The sequence below is a fragment of the Anguilla rostrata genome, chromosome 6, assembly GCF_018555375.3.
Source record: "Anguilla rostrata isolate EN2019 chromosome 6, ASM1855537v3, whole genome shotgun sequence".
Taxonomy (NCBI): domain Eukaryota; kingdom Metazoa; phylum Chordata; class Actinopteri; order Anguilliformes; family Anguillidae; genus Anguilla; species Anguilla rostrata.
In genome coordinates, this window is record NC_057938.1 from 4388946 (window position 1) to 4416499 (window position 27554).

Here is a 27554-nt window from a genome sequence, read left to right on the forward strand (position 1 = left end):
CGCGGTGCCTTCCTTCTCTGCTCGATCGGATCAGCTTGTCATCTCATCATAATTGTCCCATTTACATATTTTGGGTGTCTTCGGTTTCCCGGCTGTGGCTTTTAAGATTTGCCGAAATTTTGTCGAGGAAACAAAGCGGACAGACCGCTCATCCCTCTATGTCCCAGTCCTTCAGGTGAAAATCCTGTTTCTCCCTTAAGCCCAATTCAGACCGAAGATTCGCGATGGGACAAAACCGTTTTAGAGTGTTGTTGAATGAGAGGCATTGCAGCTGTGTGAGCTTCCCGTCTCAGAACGGCTGAAGCCAAGGCTTGCGTTAGGCGGTTCCTGGTGATGCAGGGCGAGTTTTAGCACATCACAGAGAGTCATCAGGTGGCGAGTTTTATCACGTTGCAGAGAGTCATCAGGTGGCAAGTTTTAGCACGTTGCAGAGAGTCATCAGGTGGCGAGTTTTAGCACGTTGCAGAGAGTCATCAGGTGGCGAGTTTTAGCACGTTGCAGAGAGTCATCAGGTGCTGAGTTTTAGCACGTTGCAGAGAGTCATCAGGTGCTGAGTTTCAGCACGTCACAGAGAGTCATCAGTGCTGATTTTAGCTGTCCAGAGAGTCATCGGTGGCGGTTTTAGATGTCAGGAGTCATCAGGTGGCGAGTTAGCACTGCGATCTCACTGAGTTTCAGCACTCTGCGGATTCATCAGTGCTAGTCTTAGCATGTCAGAGAGTCATAGTGCTGAGTTTCAGCGTTGCGGCTCAGGGGCTAGTTTTACTGCAGTCATCAGTGGTGAGTTTTAGCACGTTCAGAGAGTCATCAGGTGGTAGTTAGCTGTCCAGAGTCCACGTGGTAGTTTAGATTGCGAGAGTCAGGTGCTGAGTTAGCGTTGCAGAATCATCGTGCTGTTTTGGTAGTCTGGGTCCACGATTAGATGTTGCGGTACAACCCCACGAGTGTTCATCATCCTGCGGTTCATCCTCGCTCTGAGTTTATTTCCTGTGCTGATGTGTAATTATCCATTTTCCTGCAGAGAGCTACCCAACTTATTAGATTTGTGGTGCATATCTCCATTGTTGTGACTGCAAGCATGTTACAACGAAGTTTTCTTTTATTTATTTATATTAATTTTTTAACATTATTCCCTGTGCATCAGATTCATTATTAATATAACCATCATCTTTAATTTTCTTACACCCACCTACCCCCCCCCCCCACACACACACACACACACACACGCACACGCACCATTATATTGCAGACGATTCCTCCCTGTGAACATTTGCAAACAGTAAGTGAGTGCGGCAATTAATATTTCAGCATGAGACTATCTAGCGCTGCATGTGGTCGAATTTTGGCGAGGGATTCACAGTTTTATTATTTTCATCCGGCAGCTGGTGGTACTACCCTGACGCACCCCTGGAGTCTATCCTTAGAAGAGTTATTTATTTATTTCTTTTTTGGGGGGGTTTATATTTTTGGCAGCGCACAGCTTTCTTGTTTTTCCTGGAAAGGTGATTAACACAGAGTTGCCTCGAGTGTAATCACTGCAGAGTTCTCATTGGGTTACAGAATCTATGACATCACATCTCCACGGTGATGAATGCACAGAGATAATAAACTAGGGACGGCCATGATGTCACCTTACTCATATATCAAAAAAGTAAAATGGCAAATATCATACATAAATAACTATAATATGTGTACTTATAGTTACCATATATGATAAGACACCATACTCTAATTTTTAAATTCAGTTCAATTCAGTTTTACTTGTATAGTATGTTTTACTGTCACAACGACACTTTACACTGGAAATACAACATTGGGCAAAAAGTGACAGTTATGCATAGATAAATATAGTGTACTCATAGTTATACATTGAATGTTGGACTGCACAGCATAGTGTACGATAAAACTGAATAAATATGTTACACACGGTCCCAAATGCACATACATTAAAATAATTATTTTATTTTTGTAGTATTGTGATATCATTTCCAAGCTAGACAATGTCATTAGATGAGGTCACGACATGAATATGAACTGTGTAAGCTGAGCTCGTATTTGATTAGTACTAACGAGGTGCATTAGCAGAGACACAGATCAAATTAATTAAAACTTTGCCACTCTAAGCAGCCTGTGAAACACACTGTTTGTCAGCATAAACCAGCACTCTTGCTTTTGTATCGATATTTGAAAATGAGCAATTTTTTTCACTTAGTGTTCATAATAATGAAGATGTAGAAATATGATGCAACCATTAAAATATATGCATTTAATTCATTTTCGTTCGTTTTGTTCGTTCGTTCGTTCGTTCGTTTATTTTTATGGGGGTTTCTTGAGTATGCTGTTTCAATGCACTGTAATGTATACTTGCTTAACTAAAAAAGCTTGTTTAAAGTCCAAGGAGCATAGTCAGTTGGATGGGATTGAGCGTTCCTTTTCTCTGTTCGTACACACTTCAGTACATTGGAAGTGACATTTTCGCCTGTCTGAAAACCCGTCTGCACTCAGGAGAAACTCAGGAGTACTGCGGGAAAACCCGGTGGATATCCTGCCCCCGGGTTCCTGTCTAAAGACTTCTGTCTAAGGCCTGAGTCCCATCCAAGTCTAGCTGGCCCATGAACTCGAAATACCAGTGTTATTAGTTTCTACCAAAAGAAGTTTTGCTGCCATTTCTCCTACAAGCTTCAAACACACACACAGCTCTCTTTCCTAGGTTGCATTTACAGTAATAAACCCAGCCCTGCCCTTTCTCGTCGGTTCTGTAGTTCTGACATTCACAGCCCAACACTGTTCCAGTCCTGCTTCTCTCTCTCGTCCTGCTGCCCATGTACTACTGAAGACAACCCCATCTTAGACCACAGGAGGTTAGTCCTTAACTTTTCAAAAGAAGGAAAGCACTTTTGAAGGATGACTCTTTTTTATGTTTAGTTTTGCTGCCAGGTATTTTTTTTGGTTGCTGCAGAACTTTAAAAAGAATGGTCTTATTGTAGTCCTAAACCCATAGTACAGGAACCCCATATTAGAAGTGTAGGATGATCAGCAATTCAGTTCAATTTATGTCCATAAAATGTATTGCAGTCATGCTGTTGTGTCCAACATATACATATGAAATTTACAGTAAATTACTAGATATTAGTTGCGGTGCTTTTGCAGTAAGCTACAGCGCAATTTACTATTAGCCTATTCACAGTAATTTACTGTAACATATTCACACTAAATTACTATTAAATTACAATTGTATACTATGATTTCACAGCAAACAAGACCACAGATTACTGGGATATAGCTGTATGTTACTGCATTGTACGCTACTGGTAACCGTAATCGACTGCTTCCAAATAGCAGTAAGCACCTGTATTTTCACATATCAACTGTGAATGTAATGCAACTCAGTAGCCAGTACTATACTGTAAAAATGTTTCCATCAGGGAATGACTAGGTGGCAAGTTGAGAGAGCCAGGTTGTTAATTTAGCCAGGACACCAGCCGACCCCTTACTCTTTGCAACAAGTGTCATGGGGTCTTTATTGACCGCAGTGAGTCAGGAAATCGGTTTAGCGTCTCGTCCGAAAGACAGCATCACCGTCACTGCACAGGGGCGTTGGGGATTGATCACGTCCCAGTGGCCCGCCTACACCACCTCCAGCAGCAACTTAGTTTTGTCTCCCAAAACTCCCATCTAAGCACTAGCCAAGCCTAAGCTTTCTTAGCTTCAGCAATTCAGCAGGAGCTGGGTGCATGGATGCTGGCACTCTATGATAAAAGACAAAGACACATTTTACATATTAAGCAGTTTGTTTTTAATGCTACCAAATTTATTTGAATAGGACTTAGAATACCATGGAGAATTTATCAGAAGCTTACACTATGACAACCGCATAGTAGCAATCAGTTTCTTTTAAAAAAATATTTTTATCATGCAAAACGATGTAAACATCCTTTTTAAATGTAAATGTGCGAGCGCAACAATGTACGATGTACAACATTGAAAGCTTCGGCAAAGATTTTCAGTAGCAATTTAAAAACAATGGAAAAACAAGAATTTAGAAACCTCTGATGAATGAATGAATGAATGAAACATTGCATGTATACAGCACTTTCCCAGGCGCTCAGAGTGCTATACAGTGAAGGGTCGGAACTCACCTCAACCACCGCCAATGTGTGGCACCCACCTGGGTGATTCACGGCAGCCATTTTGCACCAGAACGCTCACCTCACATCAGCTAAGGTGGGGAGCGAGTGAATAAACAACAATGCAGCTATAAAACCTCCAGTGTAAACAGAGTATGCAGTCCAGTCAGAAAAATATATCTATACTGACATCCACTCAAAATTACCTAGTTTTCTCAGAAGAGTGCAAACCGTCTAGTTGAATCTCACCCTCTTTTTTGCTTTTGAAAAAGCCTCTGTGGGTTGATGCCCAACCAGTACCTGTAAACAAATGGCCGAGATGAAAGCTTATCCCATAATGCTGTGCAGTCCAGTTCAGTTCAGGTTTCGCCATATTTTGCTGTAATATTTCCTGGCCTTCAGACTAATCATTGACCTTTTCCTATCATTTGGCACCATTTGCTTCACTGAATGAATGCTCATCCACAACTGTGGCCCGTACAAAAATGCTTCATCATTGAAGAGACTGTATGCATGTTCTTTTTTTTAATTTAAAATGATTTGTCCTTCATCAAGAAAAGCGAAATCCACAAATCCACTGTTCACCTCCCTGGAGTATTCGTATTTATAGCTCAGATCATATGGTTTTCGAGTTCAAATTACAGTTAAATTAATATATTCATGTTTTCAATTTTTTAACAGCTTCCACTGAGCTCAAACATTATTGTACATGCGGATATATTTTTAAAAAAGGTTTTATTACTGTGCAGGTCTGAACACAAGGAAAAAAAAAAGTAATTACTGGTCAGCAATGAATCATGGGAAATCCATCATTAAGTCAGGCATGGATTGGGGGGGTGTTGCGGGGGGGGGGGGGTGTTACCATCATTTCAGCTGGAATGTTAAAAGCTAATTTGGCTCATTAGGTAGAAAGGACATTTTTTTTTTGCTCTGAAACAGAACCGCACCTCCAGCGAGGAAGCCAGTATAGAGATGGCTGCTGTGCTTTTGACTGCAGCACACATAAAGTATACTAATGGATGCCTAAGTGCTCTGGTCCACTGACCCCCATGAAAAAAACAGCTTAATGGGGTGCAGTAGACATATAGCATGGCTTAATTTTCATAATTACTCTTCTGGAAATGCTGTGCGGATGCGAGAAAGTTAGCGCGAGCGAGCTCAAAATTAGCCCCATTAGCACGGGCGAGCGCTGTGTGTGTTTCGTGAAAACGCACGCCTTAACTTTTATAAATGTGCTTTTCCTGCGAATGTTTATCCGTTGAATCGATGCCGCTCGCGAGCCCATTTTAGGGGTGATAAACCTCATTGCTTTTTGACCGTTTGCCACACTGTGATAGCGAACATTTAAGACAAGTAATTCCGTTCACTTTTGACTAGATTGGTTAACAGTCTCTGTTTGTTCTCAGTTACGCTCCTGAGTACAAACGGCATTGCTCAGAATGGCGCAGATTAGTCACTGTCAGGCCATGCTTTCAGCCAATCGGATGTCTGCAACCCACACATTTTGCCTAGAGCAACATTCCCACCCTTGATTTCTTAAGTGTTTGAGTGTTGTTTTATTTCTTAATGTGTCTGACTTTGACTTTATATTTATACGAGTTTTCTCTTGTAACATGCCGTTAAAACAGAATGGTACCAATTAATTTGCTTTTGGATTGGAAAATGCACAAAAATGTTTGAAATGTAAGATCTAGTGAATTAGATATTTAATTCACTAGATCTTAAAGGGAATGTAAAAATCAACTACAATATTTATTTTAGTGTCTTTACTCATCTAACGACCACAGCTGACTCATATAAAGAGCGTCTTGCACAATTCATATCCCGTATGAGTGATTCACACAATTCAATTATGCATTATTCAGTCCTGGAGTGCATATTCCAGTTGATTTTAGAGTAAAGCAAACTATAAAAAGGAAAAGAAAATAACTAATCAGTGGACCCAGATTCGCCTGTTATGAATTTAATAATTTATTTTTTCTTACAGTGGGTTACAGGTATAATTGGTTGATACATTTACTTTTATATTCATAAAGAAAAAAATACATTAGTTCATACAAACCTTCCAGCATTTTTAATGATTTATTAACAAATATTGTACACTAGGCACAGCATGTGTACATTATATATTTATAAAGTGATATCAATACTTCCATGACCTTTTCGCATGAACATGCGTGTAAATCCAGTTTATGAAAACTTTAGGCAGTGTGTTTGCTTTGATTGCTAGCACGTGGTGTGTACAATTTTCACTCAACATTCTTAATTGCAATACCATTTAATAAGGTACACTTGGAGATGCATTTTTAAAAAAATGAAATGTTGAATAAATGATTGAACCGCATATTCAATCTTTCTTTTGAATAGAGGCAGTGCGCTGCATGTAGTGTTCTCATCTGTGGCATTGCAGATCGCAATGCACACAACACCGTTTACGTGCATGCAGGCACTTTAAACACGTGTCAAACACGCGTCGTCTTCCCCTTACAAAAAAAAAGGTTGTTGGCCTTGTCACAGAGCAGCATTCACCACCGCCACATCCACACGTACTTAAGCGGATAAGTGCTTTACCTTTTAATATGCGGGGAAAAAAAGAAAGGAAAATCACTTCAGAGTTGTCATATTTAAAGCTTCCCCGATAGCAGAATGTTCTTTTCTGTCACAGACATTGTGCTTAATGTGGAACTAGTGCCGTCACATTTGCAGGGTTATGCTCTATCTGCTTAAGTCTCCGCTAGAACATTTGCTTCCCCCAACAGCTTGTAAAAACGAGCAGAAAATAGCAAGGCCTGGCTTAATGATCACATATTTCCTTCCTCATTAAAATGGTATTTGTCCAGCCCGTAAGTGCCTCTCCTCCCTGCCAAGCGGCTATGAATTGTGGGTGACGGTGCCTCTTTAGGAAGGTTCTTCTGCCACATCTTCCCCGGAAGAAATTGGGCGATATTTTTTCCAGACGGGGTTGGAGAGTAGACCTAATCAGACGTCAGGTGACAGATTGATGTTAAAATTAGCTTTGTGTTTCAGGGAAAAGTGCGCGCTGCTGACTTCTAATCTCATCTTTTGTTTTTTTACAGTGAAGGTGATCAACATCTTTGGTGTCCCTGAGGGCCCCCAATGGTGTAGAAGTAGGCTTGTTGGAGTTTGTAGATGTCTGAGTGAAATTTCTGTGTACGTGCGCTGATGCCTTCAAGCTTATTCAACGATGCAGAAGAGGCGGTCGGTAGCAACTGTATGTTTTTTTTCCCCCTTTTTACAGTAAGAAGATTTGTGTCTTTTGCAAACAGCGTTTTGTGTTTTTTCGGTCGACGGCTCGACAGGTTCAGCGGTAAAAGGCCAGCAGTAATCCAAATGCAATTAAGCAGCCTCGAAAGGTGCAGGCCCGCGGTCTGTCCTGAAACGGGACCAAAGTGAGAGCGGGCGGAAAGACATTAATCTTAAATCTGTCATCCGCGGAGTCGCGGGTCTCATGTTATATTTTATGCATTCGGCCGTGATTTAGAAACCGTTTCCAGCGGGCTTCTCCGTACATTAGCCTGCGTGCAGTTCCACCCCCTGAGCCCAACTAGGAGCTTTAAGTTTTAAAGCTCAGAGTCTCTGAGCCAACTCTACTGCAGGGTTGCAGGGCCTAAATAAGTGAAGGATTGAAGCAGAGAGGAACTTAAGGTCCAGGTTTTGCTGCTGCCGTTCCCACCCAAGGTCTGAGGGAACGCATCGCAAAGTGCTTCTGCGCTTCTGCGCTTGGCTCGAAAGAAACTTTTTTTTTTTTAATTTATTTTTTTTAAAAACCATTTCCGGAAGGCACCCATTGATTATTTGGCACGCGGAGTTCCGTGACTGGACACATCTGAGCGGATTTGATCAGTGCCGAAATGAGTTTGCGGCGGCAGCTGACTCCCCGTTGTTACCGGAGGGGGGCGGGCGGGCGGGGGGTGAAGAATAACAAATGGCTTTGTCAAGAGCCTAAAGTGGCGGGACGCCGCGGGACGGGGAGAATATGAGACACTGAGAAACGGCGTGCCGTAAATAAAAAAAAGAGGACGGTCGCGTATGCCGCCGTACGAACGCGCGGCTGAGAGAGAGAACGAGAGAGAGAGAGGGATGAGAGGCGGATCTGACGGGGCCTGTTCTCCCCTCTCTCTCCCTCCCTCCCCCTCCCCCCCAAACCCCCCTCCCCCACAGGCAGAAGAACTTCGCCAGAGGAATCGAGCAGCAGCTCCCGGACGGCATGGTGGTGGCGTCGGTGCCGGCCGAGGTGCAGTGCCAGGAGGAGCTGTCCGACCCTGTGCCCGACCCCGAGTATCTCACAGGTACGGCGCGCCCGCCTCACGCGGCTCACCGCCTCGTACAGCATGCGCTGAGGGACTTTAAGGGTCAGGGAAATGTGACGCGTGACTGACGCTATGTCACCTGTGCTCTTTCTGAAGTTGCAGGTCAGTTCCTGTGTGTGAACGATTTCGAGCTGCCACGCAGAAACACTTGCCATTATTGGAGGGCTGTTTTTGGATGCTAGGCTTGTTGATCGACCGTAACAACTCACATTTAAGGCGTTAAGCAGGTACTTTTAGCCACAGGTGATGTTACATTCACCTGCCATTAATATTTAAATAGGTTAGAACACCGCCAATAGAGCTATCGATAAAACAATATGCCTGGACTAAGAGGCATTACTGACCCCAAAAAGCCAAACCATGTCCAGCCACTCAAACGCTTTATATGTAAGAGGGAAGCACTTTAACACTGGAGTACCTTAACACTGCGCTCAGGGCTCACCACTGGTTCTTGCGTGTGCACTGGTAAGAGGTCACATGGGTGTATCTACCCTGGGAATGTTAGATGCTGGACTAATTGATATGAAACTGATCAAAATGCGTGACTGAGCCCCGGAATCAAATACGCACAATTTAACATTTTGGGAAATGTTAAACGAACGTGGTCTGAGCACAATTGCATAGCGATCAAAACAAAATTATTTTAAAACCACTTTATATGTATGAGAGGTTTAAAAGGCTTTAAAACTAGTAACTGTGGGCATGATCAGAATTTTAAATAAAAAATAAAAAAGCAATTCATTTCAAACCAGTTTCCCACAATGCGTCAGATCGCTGTGCTCATAACCCCTGGGCAAGATGGCCCGCATTGTACCCACCTTCCCCAGCACACGTTTATGTCCACGCTGTAAAGGTAAATGAGTTACGGGCTTCACGGTCGTGACAGCAAACAACAATGCGTTTGCAATTGTGTGCACACTTTTCACATGAGTCATTAATGGAGAAGCTCTTAACGAAGTACCGGCTAACGTTGCGGCGTAAACGTAACGGAATTAGCTGCTGGACAGACGGTAGCGGTTGATAACGGCCAGCGGTGGCGCTCTGGAGCTCTACCGGTTCGGTCCGGCTCGTTCGACGCGCGGTCGGGCCCAGCGAGCGAAGCCGCCGTCTCTGAGCGCCCGGGGTAGCTAGCTCACGGTGCGCGACTTATCGCCAACACTCATCATTAAACAGGAATCTTTTTTTTAATCCCCCCCCCCCCCCCCAAAACATCAAAATGTGCGTCGCCGTGACCCTCGCGCGTACTTAAAATTGACTAATTGATTTTCCGCCCCTGCGAGACTCATCGTTTTTCCGCGATCGTCTCAAAGCTCGGGTTCAAACCGGAACGGACCGGGCGGTGGAAAGTGAGGGCTCACCGTGATGGATCATTAGAAACACAGGGCCCGCGCACCTCTTCCGGTTATTTGGTTGCAGTACGGTAAGCAAACAATGACCCGTTCTTACCCCCCTCTTTAACGAGCTGTTAATTAGCGAGGCTCCAGAAGCCGGGGAGGCGAGCGTCCGGATCCGTCGGAAAGTGGGACGGGGGGGTGCGGGGGGGGGGATCGATTGGATTAATCGCGAGACGTTTTTTTATTTAGGTCAGCACTTTAACCGCGTGCAGAAATGTCTCGGAAGCATTTACGAACGTTCAAGCTCATTTTCAAGAAAAGTTTCTCGGACGCGGCCTGATCAATGCGATCAATGCCCGCTGGAGAGGCGCTTGTTGTCGGATCTTTTCGCGTCGGAATCGCCCGCGAAAGAGGCGTCCTCGTGCTATAATTGCTGCCTGATAAGCAATTCTGTTTGAATGCAGTTTCAGTGGGATTATGAAAACTATAAATGAAAACCCATTCGTGAGAAAAAAGATGTAAAAAGTGGCCTTTGAAGAGTGCTTGTGAAGGATTGACTTGCGCCGTCTTTCGTAGTCTCAATCGCGTGGCGTTTGTCAGGGCTAATTTGGGTTTGCCGACGCCTTCCCTTGTGCGAACATGCGGTTTGCTTAAAACAAACGTGCTGCTGTGATAGATAATAAGATTCTGTTGTGTGAGGTTGTATATCTCCCACTCCCCCCCATCTCCCATTCCCCCAACCATGGCCCGGTCTTTTACTTGCAAAAGCCTCGCCTATACTTCGAGCCCACGGCCAGATCTTCCTCACAAATGAATAACTGGAGGGAGATGTAGGGGCATTAGCCAAATCATTTTTCACGAGGCAAAGAAGCGTTGGGGGGAAGGAGGGGGGTGGGGTGGGGGGATGGGGGGGGGTGGAGGGCAATTTTCGCTTTTCGGAATTCATTAGCCCGCAGATTTCGAATCCTGTCCGTTACTCACCGGTGAACGAACACGGGCGCTCGCCGGCAGCGAAGACGCCGAACCGAGGGTCAAAAAACAAACCGCCCTCATTACCGGGGGGGGGGGGGGCGGAAGACTCCCCCGGACCCACGGAGTAAGTCAGCCTTCAGAACGACGCCTCGTTTGTCATCTCCCGCTCAAGTTACATATGCCGCGGATTCCCGCCTGTCTGGCAATGAAGAATAGAGCTTCTAAGGCCCAATGCTAAATTAACAGCAGCACGGCTTTAGCACTGAATAAATCATCCTCTTTATTTCTTTATTTCTATTCCCCCCCACCCTCCCTCTACGGAAATATTTACTTGTCAGAGCAATGCAGTTTTTTTTCTTCTTCTTCTTCTTCTTCTTTGAAATATCAGGGTTCCTGTTTGACAGTCCCGTCTGCGCGCCTGTCACATTTGGCCCCGATCGGCAAACAAGCTCGGCCGACTTCCTCAGGGCGGTTCCTCTCGGGCTCGGGTTCCAGAGAGCGGGTTGCGCTGGTGAACTCGCGCATTTCGTCGGCGGGGGGGGGGAGGGGAGGGGGAGGGAGCTGGTCCCGGAGCTCGGTTTCGGGTTTCTCCTCAGCAGTGCAATGCATGACACTGCGCTCTTATGTTTAGGGAACTCTGTTCCCGGTGTTTCAGGTTCATTTCTTCCTTTTACCCTCGAGCGAGGTGCTTAGCCGGAATCGCTCCAGTAAATGTCGGGCTTTTTTAATGGACTGCGTGCAATAATGTGAGCGTAATTTGCCCTAGAGCACCTGCTAAATGCCTACACATATAATGTGATAGCGTAGATACTGGCCCGCATTGAGTCGTTATCTATGATCAACATATTAATGCATATTTTTTTCTCCTGCGAATGTACAGTTTGGCGAGTTAATGTGAGTGAATTAACCTGTGTTCATCAAGAGAAAAATATCGAATTTCACATAGTATAATACATAGCACATAAAAGTGTATAAACGTATAAGGGAGGAAGAGTCATTTAATTTGACATGAAAGGTGATGCTCATTTCCACTGTTTCTATTATTTTTTTATTTTGTGTCAGTCACCGCGGATATCAGTAAAGCTTCCTTTATCTTCAAAGCTCTCCTTCTGAAATGGAAAACTGCTTATATATATATATATATCTATGTATATATATATATATATGAATGTCTTTGGGTTTCTGCAGTTATTTATATTCACTGACAGGGGTTCTGCTTGAGGTGTGATGTTTGGAGCAGCAGAACCCAGAGGGCACATGTTCAGGGCCCTGACACCGCTCTTCAGTTTCATCCTTTCATTCCGCTTCTTAACCCCAGAAAGTCCGGAAAAAGACAAAACAAACAAACACACAAAAAAAAGAGGTTGTTTGGCTTGGTGTGAACTGTTTTCGCGAGTCACACCGGATACAGAGCCTGTGCTAATTAAAAGTCACGGCGGCAGTTCGGCCACCCTTACAGGAGCTCCCGGCCGCCCAGTGGGGGTTTTAAAGGATTGCCAGTTCGCGTCAGCATTTGGGATAAAGCGGGGGCCAGAGCAGGGCTAGTAGAGACTGGGGTCCCTCTCGCAGAGTCGTGGTCATTTTGAAGATCATTGACTGATGGGCCAAAGACCTTCCACAACATCAGTTAAGACAGGGTCCTGTTAGAAACCTCAGTCTCTGAGGTGTGTGTGTGTGTGTGTGTGTGTGTGTGGGGGGGGGGGTGTATTTGGGCTGGATGGGGTGAAAAAAAATGAAATGGAGCACTGACTGTCCCCATGGATCTGGGCTCTGCCGAGGTGCAGGGGCCTTTTTATCCACGGTTGCCGCGGGCGACAGTCCCGTCCCACTGCGACGAGTTAATGCGTCCCCTATGCTCCGCCCCCATCTGGCCGGGGGACGCTCCGATTGGTTATCGCGTGCTCGTAACGCTCAGGTTAGCGGACGGCTGCGGTTGCGCCGGACCGTGACTGCGGGTTCAAATCCCTTCCGGGGCCGGTGGCGTTGCACCCAGGAGCAGAGACCCTTGCCTTCTGCCGCTTGGTTGAGGATCCAGCTGCGTAAATGGGTTACTGAGCGCGTGCAGCTCTGCTTGCCCTGAATAAAGCCCATAGCTGCGGTTTTCGGGGGGCAGCGCGGTGCAGCCAGAGCAGGAAGTGCCTCCTCGCAGGTGGGCAAAAGCGTGTTCTTATTATTAGCCCTGGCCTGGATATGGCTCATTGGTCTGAACTGTTATTAACCTCTTTCTTTTCTTTTTTTGTTTGTTTTTCGAGAAGCGTCCTTTTTAAGCGGGGTAGCCGTGTGAGGTAGCCTCGGAGTCTTAAAGAGGAGGCTGCAGTCATGGGTGGTCGGAATGGGGGGAGAGAGAGCCCCAGGACGCGAGCTCTCTCCCAGGTGGAGCAGGGAACGAGTGAAGGCTGGCGCGTTTCGTAAGGCAGGGCCGAGGGAGAGAGCATCGTTTATGACTCATTCACTTCGCTTCCTCTGTTGCGTCACAGCCAGCCCCGCTCTCTGTCGGAGGGCCGGTGTGGATTCACAGATGTCTGTGCTTCGCCCCTGGGGTGAGAGGATTCACAGAGCGACGCAGCAGCTGCGTCTTGGACGGCAGGGTCACAGCTGCGTGCTCCAGTCGCTCGGTCGCTCAGCCCAGTGATTAGGCTGGCTCCTGCTCCTGCTCCTGCTCCTGCTCCTGCTCCCCCCCGAAAGGAACGCTGTTCCTGTCCCTGCCCCCCCCCCCCCAGCTTCCCGTCGCTGGCCCAAATCCCCGCTTCCCCGGGTCACGTGGTGCGCTGACCTCAAACCGCCATCCCGCGCCTCTGCTTCCACCCCCCCCCCCCCCTCGGGCGGAGTCGCCGGAAATACCCGTCGCCAAGGCCCCGCTGTAGGCTTGACATGGAGGTTCTGGGGAAACGGCAGGACCTGTCGAGCCACTCCCCCCCCCCCACCGTAGCCCCTTCCCCTGCTGGTTTTGGCGGGTTGGCGCCGCGGTCAGTGTATTTGTCACCATGTCAGCAACTCCACGCGCTCCCTGCTCCAGCTCTCCCAGGGCAAGGCATTCATCTACCTATTCATCTTCCTGTTGGAGAGCTATTCATCATAGGCCGGAGGGCTCCATCAATTATTCCAATGGGGAAGGAGAGGGAGAGGAAGCTTTGAAAGGCAAATACATCTTGATTTAATTGGAAGCAGGTAAGCCACAGCCAGGGCAGGCGGGTGGTGGTGGGGGGGGGGCTCTCTACAAGGATGAAGAAAGAGAACCTTCTACCGCTTCTTTTCCCAAACTGGCGCACGCACGCCCACCCCCCCCTCCAACTCTTGGGAGCGGGCGAGATCGAGCGACACTCCGCTATGTGGTCCCGTGCCCATGGGGAGGTGTTGCTCTTGGCACTTTCTCTAAAAAAAAGAAGAAAAACAGCTGCCAGGTGTGCGGGAGTGCTCACTTTATAAAGCCAAATGTAGAAAAAACGTTTTTCACATTTCTCAGCGGCGTCTGAGTGAGGTCTCGTACGAGTCGCTCTGTAGTCGGCTGGGTTAGCGCGTGAACGTGGACGTCAAACGGAGGTCTGCCATTGGCATACTAAAACAGCTGACAACAGGTTTGAGAAACGGCTGACTTTAGCTGCTTTGCGACTTCAATCGTAAACCGTGAAGGCTTTTGAATGCAGATCTAGGACGGATCACGCTGTGACGGGGTAGTTTGGCCCGAGAGAGACTCCTGTCCAATCAGGGAGGGCCCACGGAATGTTTGAAGTCCAGCGTGTATCTCGGACCACCTGTAGCTTGCTGGAACAGGTTGATGGAACTCGGTTGGTGGCCAGAGAGACTTTGTTGCTGAGTCCACTGAGACTCGCCGATCCAGCTGCCTTGCATATTATTCATTATTCTGTTTAAGCTTCGGGGAAATGGCTGGTGTCCCAGGTGCATTGGCCTGTGGATATTCTGTTGTGCGTGGTGTCCATGCAAGTGTGTAGGTGTGTTGTATGAATGACTTTGCATGTTTGTACGTGTGTGTTTGTGTGTGTGTGTGTGTACACACGTGTGAATGTTCTGTCGTTGATCTTTTGTTGCTTAGCTTTCAGGTACGGCACCCACTATCAACTGCAAATCTGTCGATGGAAAGTAAAAAAAAAAAAAAAAAGAAAAAAAAAATCTAGTCAAATATCTGCCTTGAGAATTTTATCAGTCCTTTCCAGACAGGGCCTTCCTGCTGTAATTACCTTCAGAGTTGGAAATGGGCAGACACAGGCCCGCAAAGAGCAAAAGGAGAGCTGCGTTATTCTATAAGCTCGGGTCAATACCATTCCCGTGGGCTTATTGAAACCACCGAGCAAGTAGACAGATCTAAAACTTCAATTTAGGACAGAAAGAGCCACAATTTCACAGTTGAATTAGGAGTTGCACTTTTTGATGAATCATTTCCATTGTACCCTGGGAAAGGAGAAACGTGCAAAAGGACACAAAGAGAACTGAATTATTTAAATGTCACTGGACTTTTTGTTTGTTTGAGACAGCAAACTGAAGAGAAAATGTTTTTCCACCTGCGTCTCTACCCTGATGTTTTGGAGTCTCATTGCACAGTGGTTATGCATATTTTCTTTGTGATTTTTTTAAATTAACATTTATAATTTAAGAACCACTTTTATGCTTCTTTTCATCAAATAAGCTCTCTGTTTCTCTAAGGACATTTAGAGGATGTTTGCCAAGGTATATCAAATCCAAATCATTTACTCAAGTTAAAATAACAAGAAAGCGTAATTAACTCAAAGGATTGTTGAGCTGGAAACGCATATTTTCTGCAGATCCCTGGGATAGAGTTGAGTAACATCACATTAGGTGTTGAAATCAAAGAGGATATCTACCTTCTCAGAAGATAATGACAGGCATTACAAAGCAAATCAAAACAACGACAACAACAAGAAACACTCTCGGTCAATTTCAGTATGCCTTGCTGGAGTTTAAACATCAGGTTTAAGCTGCATTTCCACTGGAACAGCTAATCCATATCCCACACCTTTGTACAGCTGCTCCAGTTGTAATGCAGTCTGTGGTCAAGAGGTTTAACCCTGAGTTTTAAAACTCGAGCTAAGCACGCTGCAACTGCCCCTCAGTTAATGAGTCGATAGGGGGACGGAGATGCCTTTGTTTCTTGGTAAATATGTCTCCTTGCTTTGGGGTTACCACTGTCTCTGATCAATCCCCACTGTTTTAAATGTGGAGATATGTGCTTCTGTTGGGACAAGTGTGAGGTCAGTGAGTTTGCATGGGAAAGCAGTCTGATGCAATTGTTACTGAACTTCCTTATTTAAAAAAAAAAAAAAAAAAAAATTAAATTAAAATTGAAGCGGTCCGTTTTTTTGAGTCCCACAGCTTGTTCCTGTGTTCATTTCAGCACGGCGACAAAACTCACGACTACAAATAAGCGGCGGCCATTAAAGGTGCCCTGTGGGCCGGTGTGAGCGTCGACTGCATTCAGGCATAAGGTGGGGGAGAGACGCTCAAAACAGGCGAGGTGGAAACGCGGAAACGCGGACGCCCTTTCATTTACGCGGATATGGCGCCCTTAGGGTGGGGGGGGGGGTGTGGGGGGGGTACTCGTCCCTTCACTGTGTCTCCTGACACCCGGTGACTTTAAATACGGCAGCGATGAGACAGCAGAAAATCTATATTTTATTAGGTCACACTGTAATTGGTGGCATAAGAGAATGTCAGACCTTCTGGGGGAGAATAATTTATGGTGTGTGCCAAGGCTGCGCAATGCATTTTAAATATGGCCTGATATTTGATTAGAAAAATGGTTCCGTTTTTCACGGAGGATGCAATTTTGTTTTGTTTGGCGTACAGAAATTGCCTTGTTGACTGAGTAGTAGAAAGAGCTGAAAGTTTTCAGCTGAAAGCTGAAAGGCTTTGAACAACGCGCTCCATTCACTTCGCCTTTTTTTTTCTTTTTTGGCAGTTACTACTTGAATCCTAAAAAAAAGTCTACTTTAAGGGTCCGAACACAGAACAATAGCAGACGCGTATGCAGGCATACATTTAAAAAAGACGTTGAAGAGTTGAAGTGAGTTGAAGATTCCAGGTGGAGCTGTCTTCTCCTTCTTCGCTTTTTGAAAATCCAGAGACAGCACAAACCAGGGTAATGTTGGTTTCTTAACATGGTAAGGATCCAGCGAACAGAATTCAGAGTAATTTCTAGTCCCAAAATCATTTGCACTTGTCACTGTTGTCCATTTCGTTATATTGTGTGCATAGGAATATTATTATCTGTGGTTTTTATAGACGCTATGGAACAAGTGAGCTCACCTACAAGCTTCTCTGACCAGTACTGGCCAAGCAGTCAGAATTCTGTTAGCTTCTGTGACTGTTTCAGTGATATTTGAAGAAATTATGACTCTTGGAAAAGAGACACCCCAGAGCTACCTTTCAGCAGAGACCAGGACTATGCCTGTAGTCAGAAGGGCTCAAAAAATGGTAACCATTTTATTTTGGGTATGTCATTTTCAGGCTTGTGTTAAAAGGGAGGGGGGGGAGTGTGCTACAGAAAGGGTTAGGAGTGCTGCCATTATTTCAGTTTTCACAGGTCTGCAGAGGCCATGCATGTTCATATACAGCACGACTGTCGGTCATGTGGGTAATACAGCATCATGTGACCTTTCATTCATCTCCACTAATTCATTCCTGATTACAGATGAATTTGTTTTGTTTTTCAGTATGAATATTTACAGTATATTTATATTTCACACAATCCAAATCCTGCTTCTAGCAGGAGTCTTCTAGCATCAGTGCGACATGTGTATATTTGTACTGAAGCCACATTTATTGCAGTGCATTGTGAAGTCCATTATAACATGACTGCGCCGGTAGAGTTGTGTAACACTGGCTCGGTACAAGCAATAAAATCACCACTGATGTAACAGAGTGCCAGTATAAAGCACCGATACAAATGCTGCAATAAACAACTGCGTTCGTATCTTCTGCCGTTGTTCTCGCCATCAAAATGGAGCCTTCAGCTTCCATACGCGTTTCTCCTGGGCAAAGAGATAAACGAAACAGTTTTTAAAAAAAAATTTTTTTTTTTTAAAGATCCACCTGCGTTATCTTTTTCTGTATCATTACATCAGGGGAAAAAAAGGCGTTTCGTTGCGAAATGTTATTATTTTGTAAATGTTACAGTTGTCCGATGGACTGGAACCTGCCGCCCCCGCTGCCTGTGGCTCTTCTCCGTGTCCGCTCTTAATTGGTGGAACAGCGCGAACAGGAAAGAGGAATCCATTAACACGGCTCCGCGTGTTTCTGGCCGCTAATGCGCTTACAATTAATTGTTTGGTTGCCAAGGTAATTTGAATTTACAGGTCTGCAGATTGCCCGGACTTGCCTCGGTCCCTGGCAGCGTGGATAATTAAGATTTTACTGTGCGGCCTGAACCGAGGCTCAGCAATGCTAGCTGTGAGCCGCTGCTCGTGTTCTGCGGGGGAACATTTGCATAAATGCAAATAGCGGCAGTGTCCGTATTCTTCATCAGATTAATTTCCACATTTTTTTTCATCTGAAAGCTGCTCTTCTATTCATATACAGGTTGGAACACACGTTAGTTATGAACACCAAGGTTGAAGAAATGGAGATTTTTATTTTTTTATATTTCTTTACTGTGACTTCTCAGAAGTGTAAAAAAAAAAAGAGGCACATAGTCTCTGGGCAGAAGCCGGGTATAAATAAGTGATATGGGCCTGGCACCAGCACAGACCACAGTTTCTGGCACACAAAGAAGACAGCGAGCGCCATTAAAATTCAATTTTGGGAGCAGCCCTCGACGGTAATCACTTTTGGGGTTTGATTTGTTCGCTGACACTGATTAATTGCATGGAAATGCGGGAGCCTTTCTCCCCCCCCCGCCCCCCCGCATTAAACGTCAATTAATTAACGGACGACATTAGATGTGATAATTAATACAGCGGGGGTCTCGCCAGGGGTCCGGCTGCCTTAAGGGGGCGGGCGGCCGTGACGAGCATCGCGAGCGCGGCGTGCGCCCCCCCCGGCTGCAGAAACGGAACGCGGCGAGTCTTCGGAGACCGACCGACCGACCGACCAACCGACCGTCTCTTATTTTATTTGAACGCGTCGCGCTGACGTCACCTGCCCACGAGGCAGGAGGAGACACATCAAGGGAGGGAGAGAGAGAGAGAGAGAGAGAGAGAGAGGAGCTTCTGTGGACGATCGAATGAACGAGCAGCGGATATTCCGGGGGAATGTTGATTCGAACTCGGGATCGGCTCCTCCCTCTGACCCGTCGCCCGACCCTCGGGGCCGGACGTTTGTTGACTGTTGACGAGGACAAAGTGGCAGTGATTCATGGCGTCGCGCCGAAGCTTCTTCCCCCAATTCCCCCTTAATTAAACTCCCGGCATATGGCCCTGCGATTCGCCGAGGCGCAGAGGTGTTCCGACGTCGCCGCGACGACGCACACCGCCGCCGCCCTTTTTTTCCCCGGCACTCTCAGGGCGGCAGGCGCTGTCACCTTGGATACCTTCTCGAACCGCTTTGAGGGAGCATCCAGATGTGTTCCCCTGGCACCAGCTTTATAGGTCACAGTGCTGTACACTTTTTGTACATCGTCTGTGAGTTTTATGATGTATGTGTTCAGTCATAGCTACTAAAGTCATAACATTTTGGTGAGCTTTTTTTCTGTACCGTGTGGTGAAATCCTCTTTCATAATGGATTTTTTATGTAACTCTGTCAGCACATCTTGTGTGCCTCACTACAGCTTGTGTCAGGAGAGTGCCCACTGGTAAAGAAGTGGAAACGTCGCGATCGTTTGTTTGTCATATTTGGTTTGTTTTGTGAAAATAGCATCTTAACCTAGTGCAAACGGGGAAAGTTTACACTAAAAGTCAAAGTTCAAATTGAACTAAGTGAGCGCCTATGGGAGGATGAAAGACGCCTACCGTTTCCCAAGGTTCGCAGATGCTGTGCCACCGAAGCCTAGCAGGCGGTTCACCTTGCAGCTGATGCGCTTAGCGAAAATTCGGGCCGCTCTCTGTCTCTCTCTCCGTGCTCGTATCCTCTGTCCCGCCCGCGTCCCGTCCCTGAGACTGAAGCCAGTCTTGTAATGAAGTGAAATGAGCCGTTGTAATACGTAGGGCCGTAAAATATAGACCCTCGGGGCGTTCGTGACCAGACTCGGCACTGTGCTGGATGCGCTTTTGAGCCAAGATGGCCTCCCGGTGAAACGTCTCTGTATAAGACTCATAACCTTACCTAAGGAGTGAGTACTGCCTTTACCTCAATGCAAGCTCAAACTCACCCAACGTGCAGTTCCAATAGGAAAGGCATAGCATGCACTGCGGCGATTTTTAAATGCCCGTTTCTGTGGGGAGAGCTGAATGCAAAAGTGTGCCGGTTTTGCTCCATTGCCTGCCTCCTGTGTGAGTCTTCCCTGTCAGTCATCCAGAACCGAATATCAAGCAGTTTGTTCAGGGGGATTTATGACAGCCTGTAGCCTCCCGCTGAATTTAGGGTGCGTTTTTAAATGTAGTCCTGGGCGAGGCCGCCGCTATTCAATCAATGAGTCGAAACCGGCAGATTGGAAATTACAGAGGTGCAATAATTCATACAAGTATGTTTTTAGTTCGCGTAACCAGGGATATTTCACTTCCCCGCTTTTCAGCCTTTGTTGGCGATAAAGCAGAATTACAGAACTAAAAACGTTTGCGATGGATGAACGGGCACTGTAATGGAGGGCGATAATGCCTGCGCTGGGTCTCATTCATAAAAGCCTGAGCTTGCACGCAGAGGTTTTTTTTTTAGCATAATGCAGCTGAGGTGGTTCTGCTCAAGGGTACAGCGACTGTGTCACACGGAACCCTTCCCAGTGACTCAGGGGTCTGACCCCTGACTCTGTTCACCACCCCTGAACTGCGCTCGAAACCTCTGTCCCTTGCCGGTTCGGCAGATACAACATTTATAATTTAATTAGGTCGTTTTTTCGTTATCATTTAAGTACATGACTGTGCATTGGAAGGTTCTGGAAAAGTAAATTACCAACGAAAGGGCAAAATGTACCGTCCCTCCGTACCGTGTAGCAGAAGCTGTAGAACCGATGCACTCCACTTCTCCTGTACGCGATAAAGCAGTTTATATTACATGGATTTTAAGGGCGCGTTCTCTCACCAGTGAAATTGGCGTGAGTGGACGCTTGATTCTGTGTAAAAAAAAAAAAAAAAAAGTCAGTATTTTTGCTGTCTCAATCTGATACTTCAAAACATGCTGAGCTAGCTGTCACGGGCTAACTTCCATTTTCGGGTAGATTTACGACGAGACGTTTTCAGTCTTTGAAATGGACTACGGTTCTCCTCAGCCGTGCTGCTCGCACCCCCAGCCCCCCCCCCCCCTTCCCAGCATGCACAGTGAGTTAGCTTCTCTTCCCTCCCTCTTTGTGAAAACATCACACGTTGTTTCAATCAACTCCTGAGTGGCGTCATTAAAGTAATTATTCCCTGGCATTATTACCGAGTCTGAATGTGATTTCTTTTTTTTTCTCCACACTGAGCTCGCCGTGCCTCACCAGCATCTCACTCAGGAAAATGTCTTCTCAGCCACTCTGTCGCACTGAAGTATCCTCACCTGGCCTGTAAGGCAGGAGCTGAAAAGTGCACTGATTTCACTCCTCCATCGCGCGAGTAACTGTCGAGAGGTGCAGCTTCTGTAATAAACTCTTGTGGAGCGTCTGGTTATGTCTCGATGTTTAACTTTCTGCTTCTCAGTTTGAATTTGGGGTTTGTATGCAAAAAGTCGGACATTTCAGGGCAAGTCATTTTGTCAAATTGGGTACGGCGTTTTTTGGCAAGCCAGGAGACCCCGCTCTATTCTGACCCCTTCTGGATGTCAGGGGTTAGTGTGGTGGAAGGTGGGGGGGGGGGGATGGGGGGCGGTTGGTGTTGAATTGCCAGATGACCAGTCCGACCGTGCCTGCGGATGTATTTCGAGCACATCTTTCCGGAGGCTTCCTCTGTGGAAATACTTCCGAATGCAGGCAGACACCAGGGGCACTGCTGTAATCTGAGCATCCCAGCTCAGGACCCTGGCCCCTCTGAACACGGCTCATGAAATAGCTGAGTTCAGCACTGAAGATGCAATGCTAATGCATTATTTATCAGCGCGCATTGTTTACTGTGTGTAACAGCTGCTGTGTCTGCTTTTTGCTTCTGTTTTTGCTTCTTTTGACACAAGTTCACATCTCATGCGAACAAGAGGCCTGAGACGGCGCAGGGCGATTTCTCGACAGAAGGTTGCACGGCGAGCCTAGCTGGGCTGAATGTTCTTGTCATCGCACGTACATATTTTCACTTGGACAAAATGAATCACTTGTTACATTTTCTTAGGGCTTGTTTTGGCTAATCTGTACATCAGATCTGTACTGGGATTGCTGAATGTTCCTCAGTGATGTTTGTAACTTTGTGTGTACGTCTTGACCTGGGCACTGCTGGTTTGCCTGCTTACAGGTGAGTGTCCAATATTGTGTATGCAGTTTGGATAAAAACATCCACACAAAGGATGTACTGTAATGTAAAATGTAATGCGTCAGTTGTTTACACCCTGGCTGTGCAGAGCCATGGATGCCTGCTCATGTTTGAAAAATCAGATACCGGGTGAGGTGTGCTAGTTGTGTATTGAGTGCTGAGTAGCAATGAAAAGCAGATTTAGATTGTATTAACAAATGATTGTTTAACTTCTCAAAAACAAAATCGCTGTAACATTGTGTAAAGATTTTTTAAATATTCTTTACTGTTGATTCCAATTAAAATAGTTCTACTGAACAATAATATGGTTAATCAAGTGCTGAGTCAAACGGAAGGAAATTATGTGCAATTAAAATTTCAGTAAGAGTTCCGTTTTCTGCTGTTTAATTCCTGTGGCCTTCTCGTGTCTCTTTATGGTATGTCGGGTCAGTTTAAATTGCACTCTGGAGAATTTTATCGGCGTGCGGAGCAGATGTTTGTGACCTCGGAGAGAGAAGAGAAAGAGTGGACGCGCGCGATATGAAAACGGAAACGACCTCGAGCGACCTCAGGCTCGTCCGCGTCCCTGACGTGTCCGCTAAACGGCTATGACAGCGCCGCCAGCAGCAGATATAGACCAGGGGCCCTCGGAGACAAATTAAAATCAAAACCCTGTCCCCCTTTTCCCGAAGTCGTTCATTAACTTCTCGTCTGACGCGCTCGCTGTTTGCTCTGGACTGTGCAGAGGCCAGAGCTGTGCCATCTGCTTCAGCTGCCTTGTTTTTTTTTTTTTGCTAAGTCACAGAGGAATATCTTTTTGGTCGACGTCGTCTTTTGTTGTCGATGTGGTTGAGGTCCGCGCCAGTCCCTTTTGCTGTGATATAATCACGATATACCACTGGCTGTTGTGTCGTTATTGCATATATATATATAAATATCAGACCTGGGTCAAATACGTATTGGTTTTGGATTCAAATAATTGTCTGTGCTCTATTGATCTTGCCTGGTGTAATTGAGCCTGCCAATATGACCAGAAGGCAGAGTTTGCACTTTTTGAGAGTATTTCATGGGTTCCAATGCAACAGACAAGATCAGTAAAGTGTAGAAAAGTATTTGAATCCAAAACAAATATATATTTGACCCAGGTCTGATATATATATATATATCGGTAGATGTAGGTATACGTGTATATTTGAATGGTGAAGCACTCGAGTGGACATTTTGTTTTCCTGCAGACACGGTGGCCCTGCCTGGCGGTGCGTTGAGTGAGCCGGCTGGAGACTCTGAACTCGTGTTTGCGGTGTGAGGCGCTGTCGTATTAATCATTCTGTCAGACAATGAGAGCATTAGGACCTGGGGGGGGGGGGGACTCGGGGTGGGGGCGGCGGGGGGAACAGACAAGGCCCTTTTCACTGCCGACAATTTCGACTCTCCTTAGAAGCCCGGCTCTCCCCGTCCTCATGCCCTCGTTCATTCCAAAAAAAAGGCCACCTGGACCACAGGGCTGCTTGCATAGACTTGGGCGGCTCTCCCATGCAATGTGCCCAGGCCAGGGTATTGCATTGGAATGTAATACCACTCATTTTTATGTTATACAGTGGGTGATAGCTGATAGCACTATTTGCTTACTGCAGTTACATATTATCTCATAAGTAGGTCAACATTAGTAAACGAGATCACTTTCAAGTGTGTGGCTATCATTTGCCCTACGTGTTTGGGGATTTAGGGCTGGATGGGCCATCCGCGTTATCTCTCTTGGCAGCGCTTGCTGGTCTTCAACATTGCAGCACTGTGCACTGCCTCCAGGTCAGTATGGAGATGCTGTATATTCATGTTTCTCAAGGCAAATCTTTGTAAAAATCCGCACGCGTGAACAAGTGGATGGGAAGCATCGCAGAACTGCCGCCGCGGGCAACATCTGTCGCCATGGCAGCGTTTTGCGAATGGTTCTGTGAGTGGCAGGACCACTGGTCCCCCATTTAGCCTTTTCTTCAGGCGCAGTCGTCGTCTTGACTGCTTCATCGCTGCCTTTCGATAAGGGTGCCTGTTAAGAAGATAAATAAATAAATAAATAAATGACAAGTAACATTTATTTCAATAAGGCAAAAGAACCAATTTATTAAATTACCAAATCTAATCTCCTGAAGAATTCCAGTTCTGTTTGTAAAAGTGTCTGTCAAATGTTTTCAAATATGTATTTAAGCATTGTCTTACAAGCAGTTCTGTCAGCTTTATTTTAGAGAAATGGAAACCTATTTTTGTGTACTCAGTAATTGGTAAAATAAGGGGTCTTCAAAGCATTCATTTATTCAGAGAAACCGAGTCTTTGGAAATGAGTTTTGGGTTACATAGCATCCTAAGCAATGTGTCACATCCAGTAATGTGTCCTGCTATGGTACTAATATTTATATTTGTTCTCTTGCATTTGGATTGTCCTGTTGAGAATTAAAGCTGTTGGAAAGTGATGCTCATTTCCCAAACAACCGTTGTCATGCAGATGGTATCTCATCCTGGTAAAAATAAGCAGAAGTCTATATTAATGCATCTTGCTAAATAATGATGTGCTTACTTCAGTGGGATAGCTCTTTGCTTTTGTCAAAAACAGCTTAGTGGCTTTTTTATGTTAGCGGCTTTCTGAGTTGGCGTTCGAAACCGGTTACCACTCTTTTTCTCTGCTTCCGAGGGCACAGGAGATGCTATTTGTCAAATGAAATTGAGTTCCTGCTTCTCCCTCCATTCCGGGTCTGATTGTGGCACAGTGTGAGTGTGTGTGTGTGTGTGTGTGTGTGAGTGGAGACCTAGAGGAAGGCCTATCGATTGAGGTGCGCCTACGTTGAGAGAGGAGCGAGAGCCGGCTCAATCCCACAACCCATCGCTCCGTCTCACGCAACCGCCGCCCTCGGACGCACGCATCCTGTCGATCACCGGCCCCGCCGTCCCGGGAGCTCTGAGTTTCGTTTTCATTCGGCTGACCTCTGACCCGGAAGCGGACCCCCCGCGCGGTAATGGGGGGTTTTTGGGGGGGGGGGGTTTGTTTACGAGCCGGGGGGAGTTGACGGAGGGGCCGCCATTCCCGCCACGGGCCTCGCGCGGGCGACGGTTGCCACGGGAGACGAGATGATTAATGGCGGCGGCGCCGCGGCTCCTCGCGCGGAGGATCGGAGCGCGCGGCGCGACCGCGGGCGCCGTGGCAACGCCGCGACCGATGATGGATGCGCTCGATTCGCGCAGGTGCGACGCGCGCCTCCCCGTATTTCATCGAAGCGCACCTTTGTGACGAGGCATCCGTCATGACATGATCTCCGCCGTCTCCCCCCAAAACGCGCGCCCGGCCCTCGCCGCCTTGGGATTCGCCGCCTCGCTCGATGGCGTCGTCGACGCGAAGCGCAACGGCTCCGCGCAATCGGTGATTTTCCGCCGGGAAATGGACTTCATCACCGGTCCGGTAATTTGCCGAAATGCCGAGGTGGTAAAGCACGATACGGGAAGGTCTGCAGATCTCGCAAATGAGAATTTTAACACGATTTAAGAAGAGAAATTCATTCAGTACTGGAGTTAATCATTTTGAAAAAAAGGCACTGCTGTTAAATATGTTCGGCATTTTATTTTCAAAAAAGCTCCACGTGAGGGATGGTGGAGGGTGAGCCTCGGGTGGTATTTCGAAGGTCTTTTGACACGAGTCTGAGGTGGCCCTGACTTGATTGCGGCTGTGCTCATTTCTAGACTTAGCGGTGGCTTTGTAACCATGTTAAAAGCAGCGTCGGTAAGCCACTTTGGCTGAAAAGGGTCTGCTGGGTGCCTAAATTGTGTGGTTTTCCATAAGCCTGGCAGCTGCTGCCGACCTGCCCCCACACCCCCCACCCCCACCCCCATCTCAAACGCACACCGCCTCCCTCTCTGTCCCTCTGCAGGGCTGGTGAACTACAGCGAGGTTTCCGGATACCCCCTGGTCCAGCAGTGGAGGCTGAGGTCCATTTTGTACCACGTCAAGCTCAATCAGTGGACCCTCTCACAAGGTAAGCTTGAAATCACTGGCGCGAGCACACAGGTGGTAACACCCCCCCCCCCCCCCCCCACTCCCCAAACCCCTCCTTCCCGCCGCAAGGCTTCGCTATCTCCTTCCTCCACACAGGGAAACGCGCGCAGCGGCCCTGCGAACGCTCTGGCGGCCGCCTCAAAGTGCGCCGAGTGCTTCAGAAGCCAAAAAAAAAAAAAAAGGGTAAGGCCTGGTCATGTGACCCTGCCCCAGGGCCTAGAGTTGGCAGCCCACATTTGCATGGGCGGGCTCTGATCTGCCTTTGCCCCTCACTGCGGCCTAATAAGCTGTCATACCCCCGTTGCTTTTTGTCTGGGGAGGAGGGGGGGGGCGGGGAAATGGTTCTGACAGGTCCTGCCAGGATGACTTCACGAAGATCATTTGTGATAGGCGTTTTACCGCTGCTGTCTCTGCAGCACCAGTCATACTCCCCCATAGGGGATACTATGCGCTCTCTGCTGATTGGATGGGCTCTCCCTTTTTTTTCCCCTGGAAATCTGAGATTTATGGCAACTGAAATTCCAGGAGAATACAGACACTAAATGGTGCTTGAGCAAACTAGCTGTGCTGAGAGTGAATAATGGCTAAATGCAGGTCGCTTTGCTTCACAGGTAGTGGACCAGCTTTCCAAGCTCAATCAGGGAAAAAAACACCAGAAGTGCCACAAAGATAGTCTTAGTTAAACTCCTGTTTTACTTTAAATAAAAAAGGCTCTGTTTTCCTTGTTTCTTGCTTGTGGCCCTCGTGGACCCATTCCTCTTTGAGGGCCCCGTTGTCTTTGTTCTGGTTCTGTCTCCCATCCGGTGGAAGAATGGTGTTGCAGATTATTCAGCTGGCTAACCTTATGAACATCGTGCAAGCCCCGTCTGCGCTCCTGAAATATTCAGTACCCCTGAATGCGCTGCGCGACGGGGGCGCGTTTTAATGTCCTCGTATCGCTTCCGTGTTTTCGCGGGATCCGTTCCTGCAGATCTGGCACTTCCGAGTTCACTCTCCCTTTGAATAAAGTCCCGGCTGACCTTTGAAACCGCGTTTTCTCCGTCTCATTACCTCCGCCGGCTCCCCTCGGCCCCGCCGCCATTTTAGGTTTTCATTTTTCATTCCGGCTCGCTGGGAAAAAAAAAAAGCGGGAGTTTTACTGATTTAGCGGCAGATTTCGCGGACGCGCCATCCCTCTTTAATGACCGCCTTTCCCGCCGCCGCCGCCGCCGCCGCCGGTGCCCAATTACGCGGCGGCTTACTCCATACGTGCGGGCGGTGGAGAAGGTCAGGATATTGCATT

At 46.9% G+C, this 27554-nt stretch overlaps 1 protein-coding gene across 3 annotated transcripts in view; it reads left to right on the forward strand.

The window, feature by feature from the left end:
* The window catches only part of astn1 (astrotactin 1), a 320953-nt gene that overhangs the window by 194232 nt on the left and 99167 nt on the right, over window positions 1–27554 (forward strand). For all 3 annotated transcript variants that reach the window (XM_064341654.1, XM_064341655.1, XM_064341656.1), the window contains 2 exons: window positions 8310–8437; window positions 26148–26252. In XM_064341654.1, coding sequence (XP_064197724.1) covers window positions 8310–8437; window positions 26148–26252 — 233 coding nt within the window. The remainder of the gene's footprint in view (window positions 1–8309; window positions 8438–26147; window positions 26253–27554) is intronic.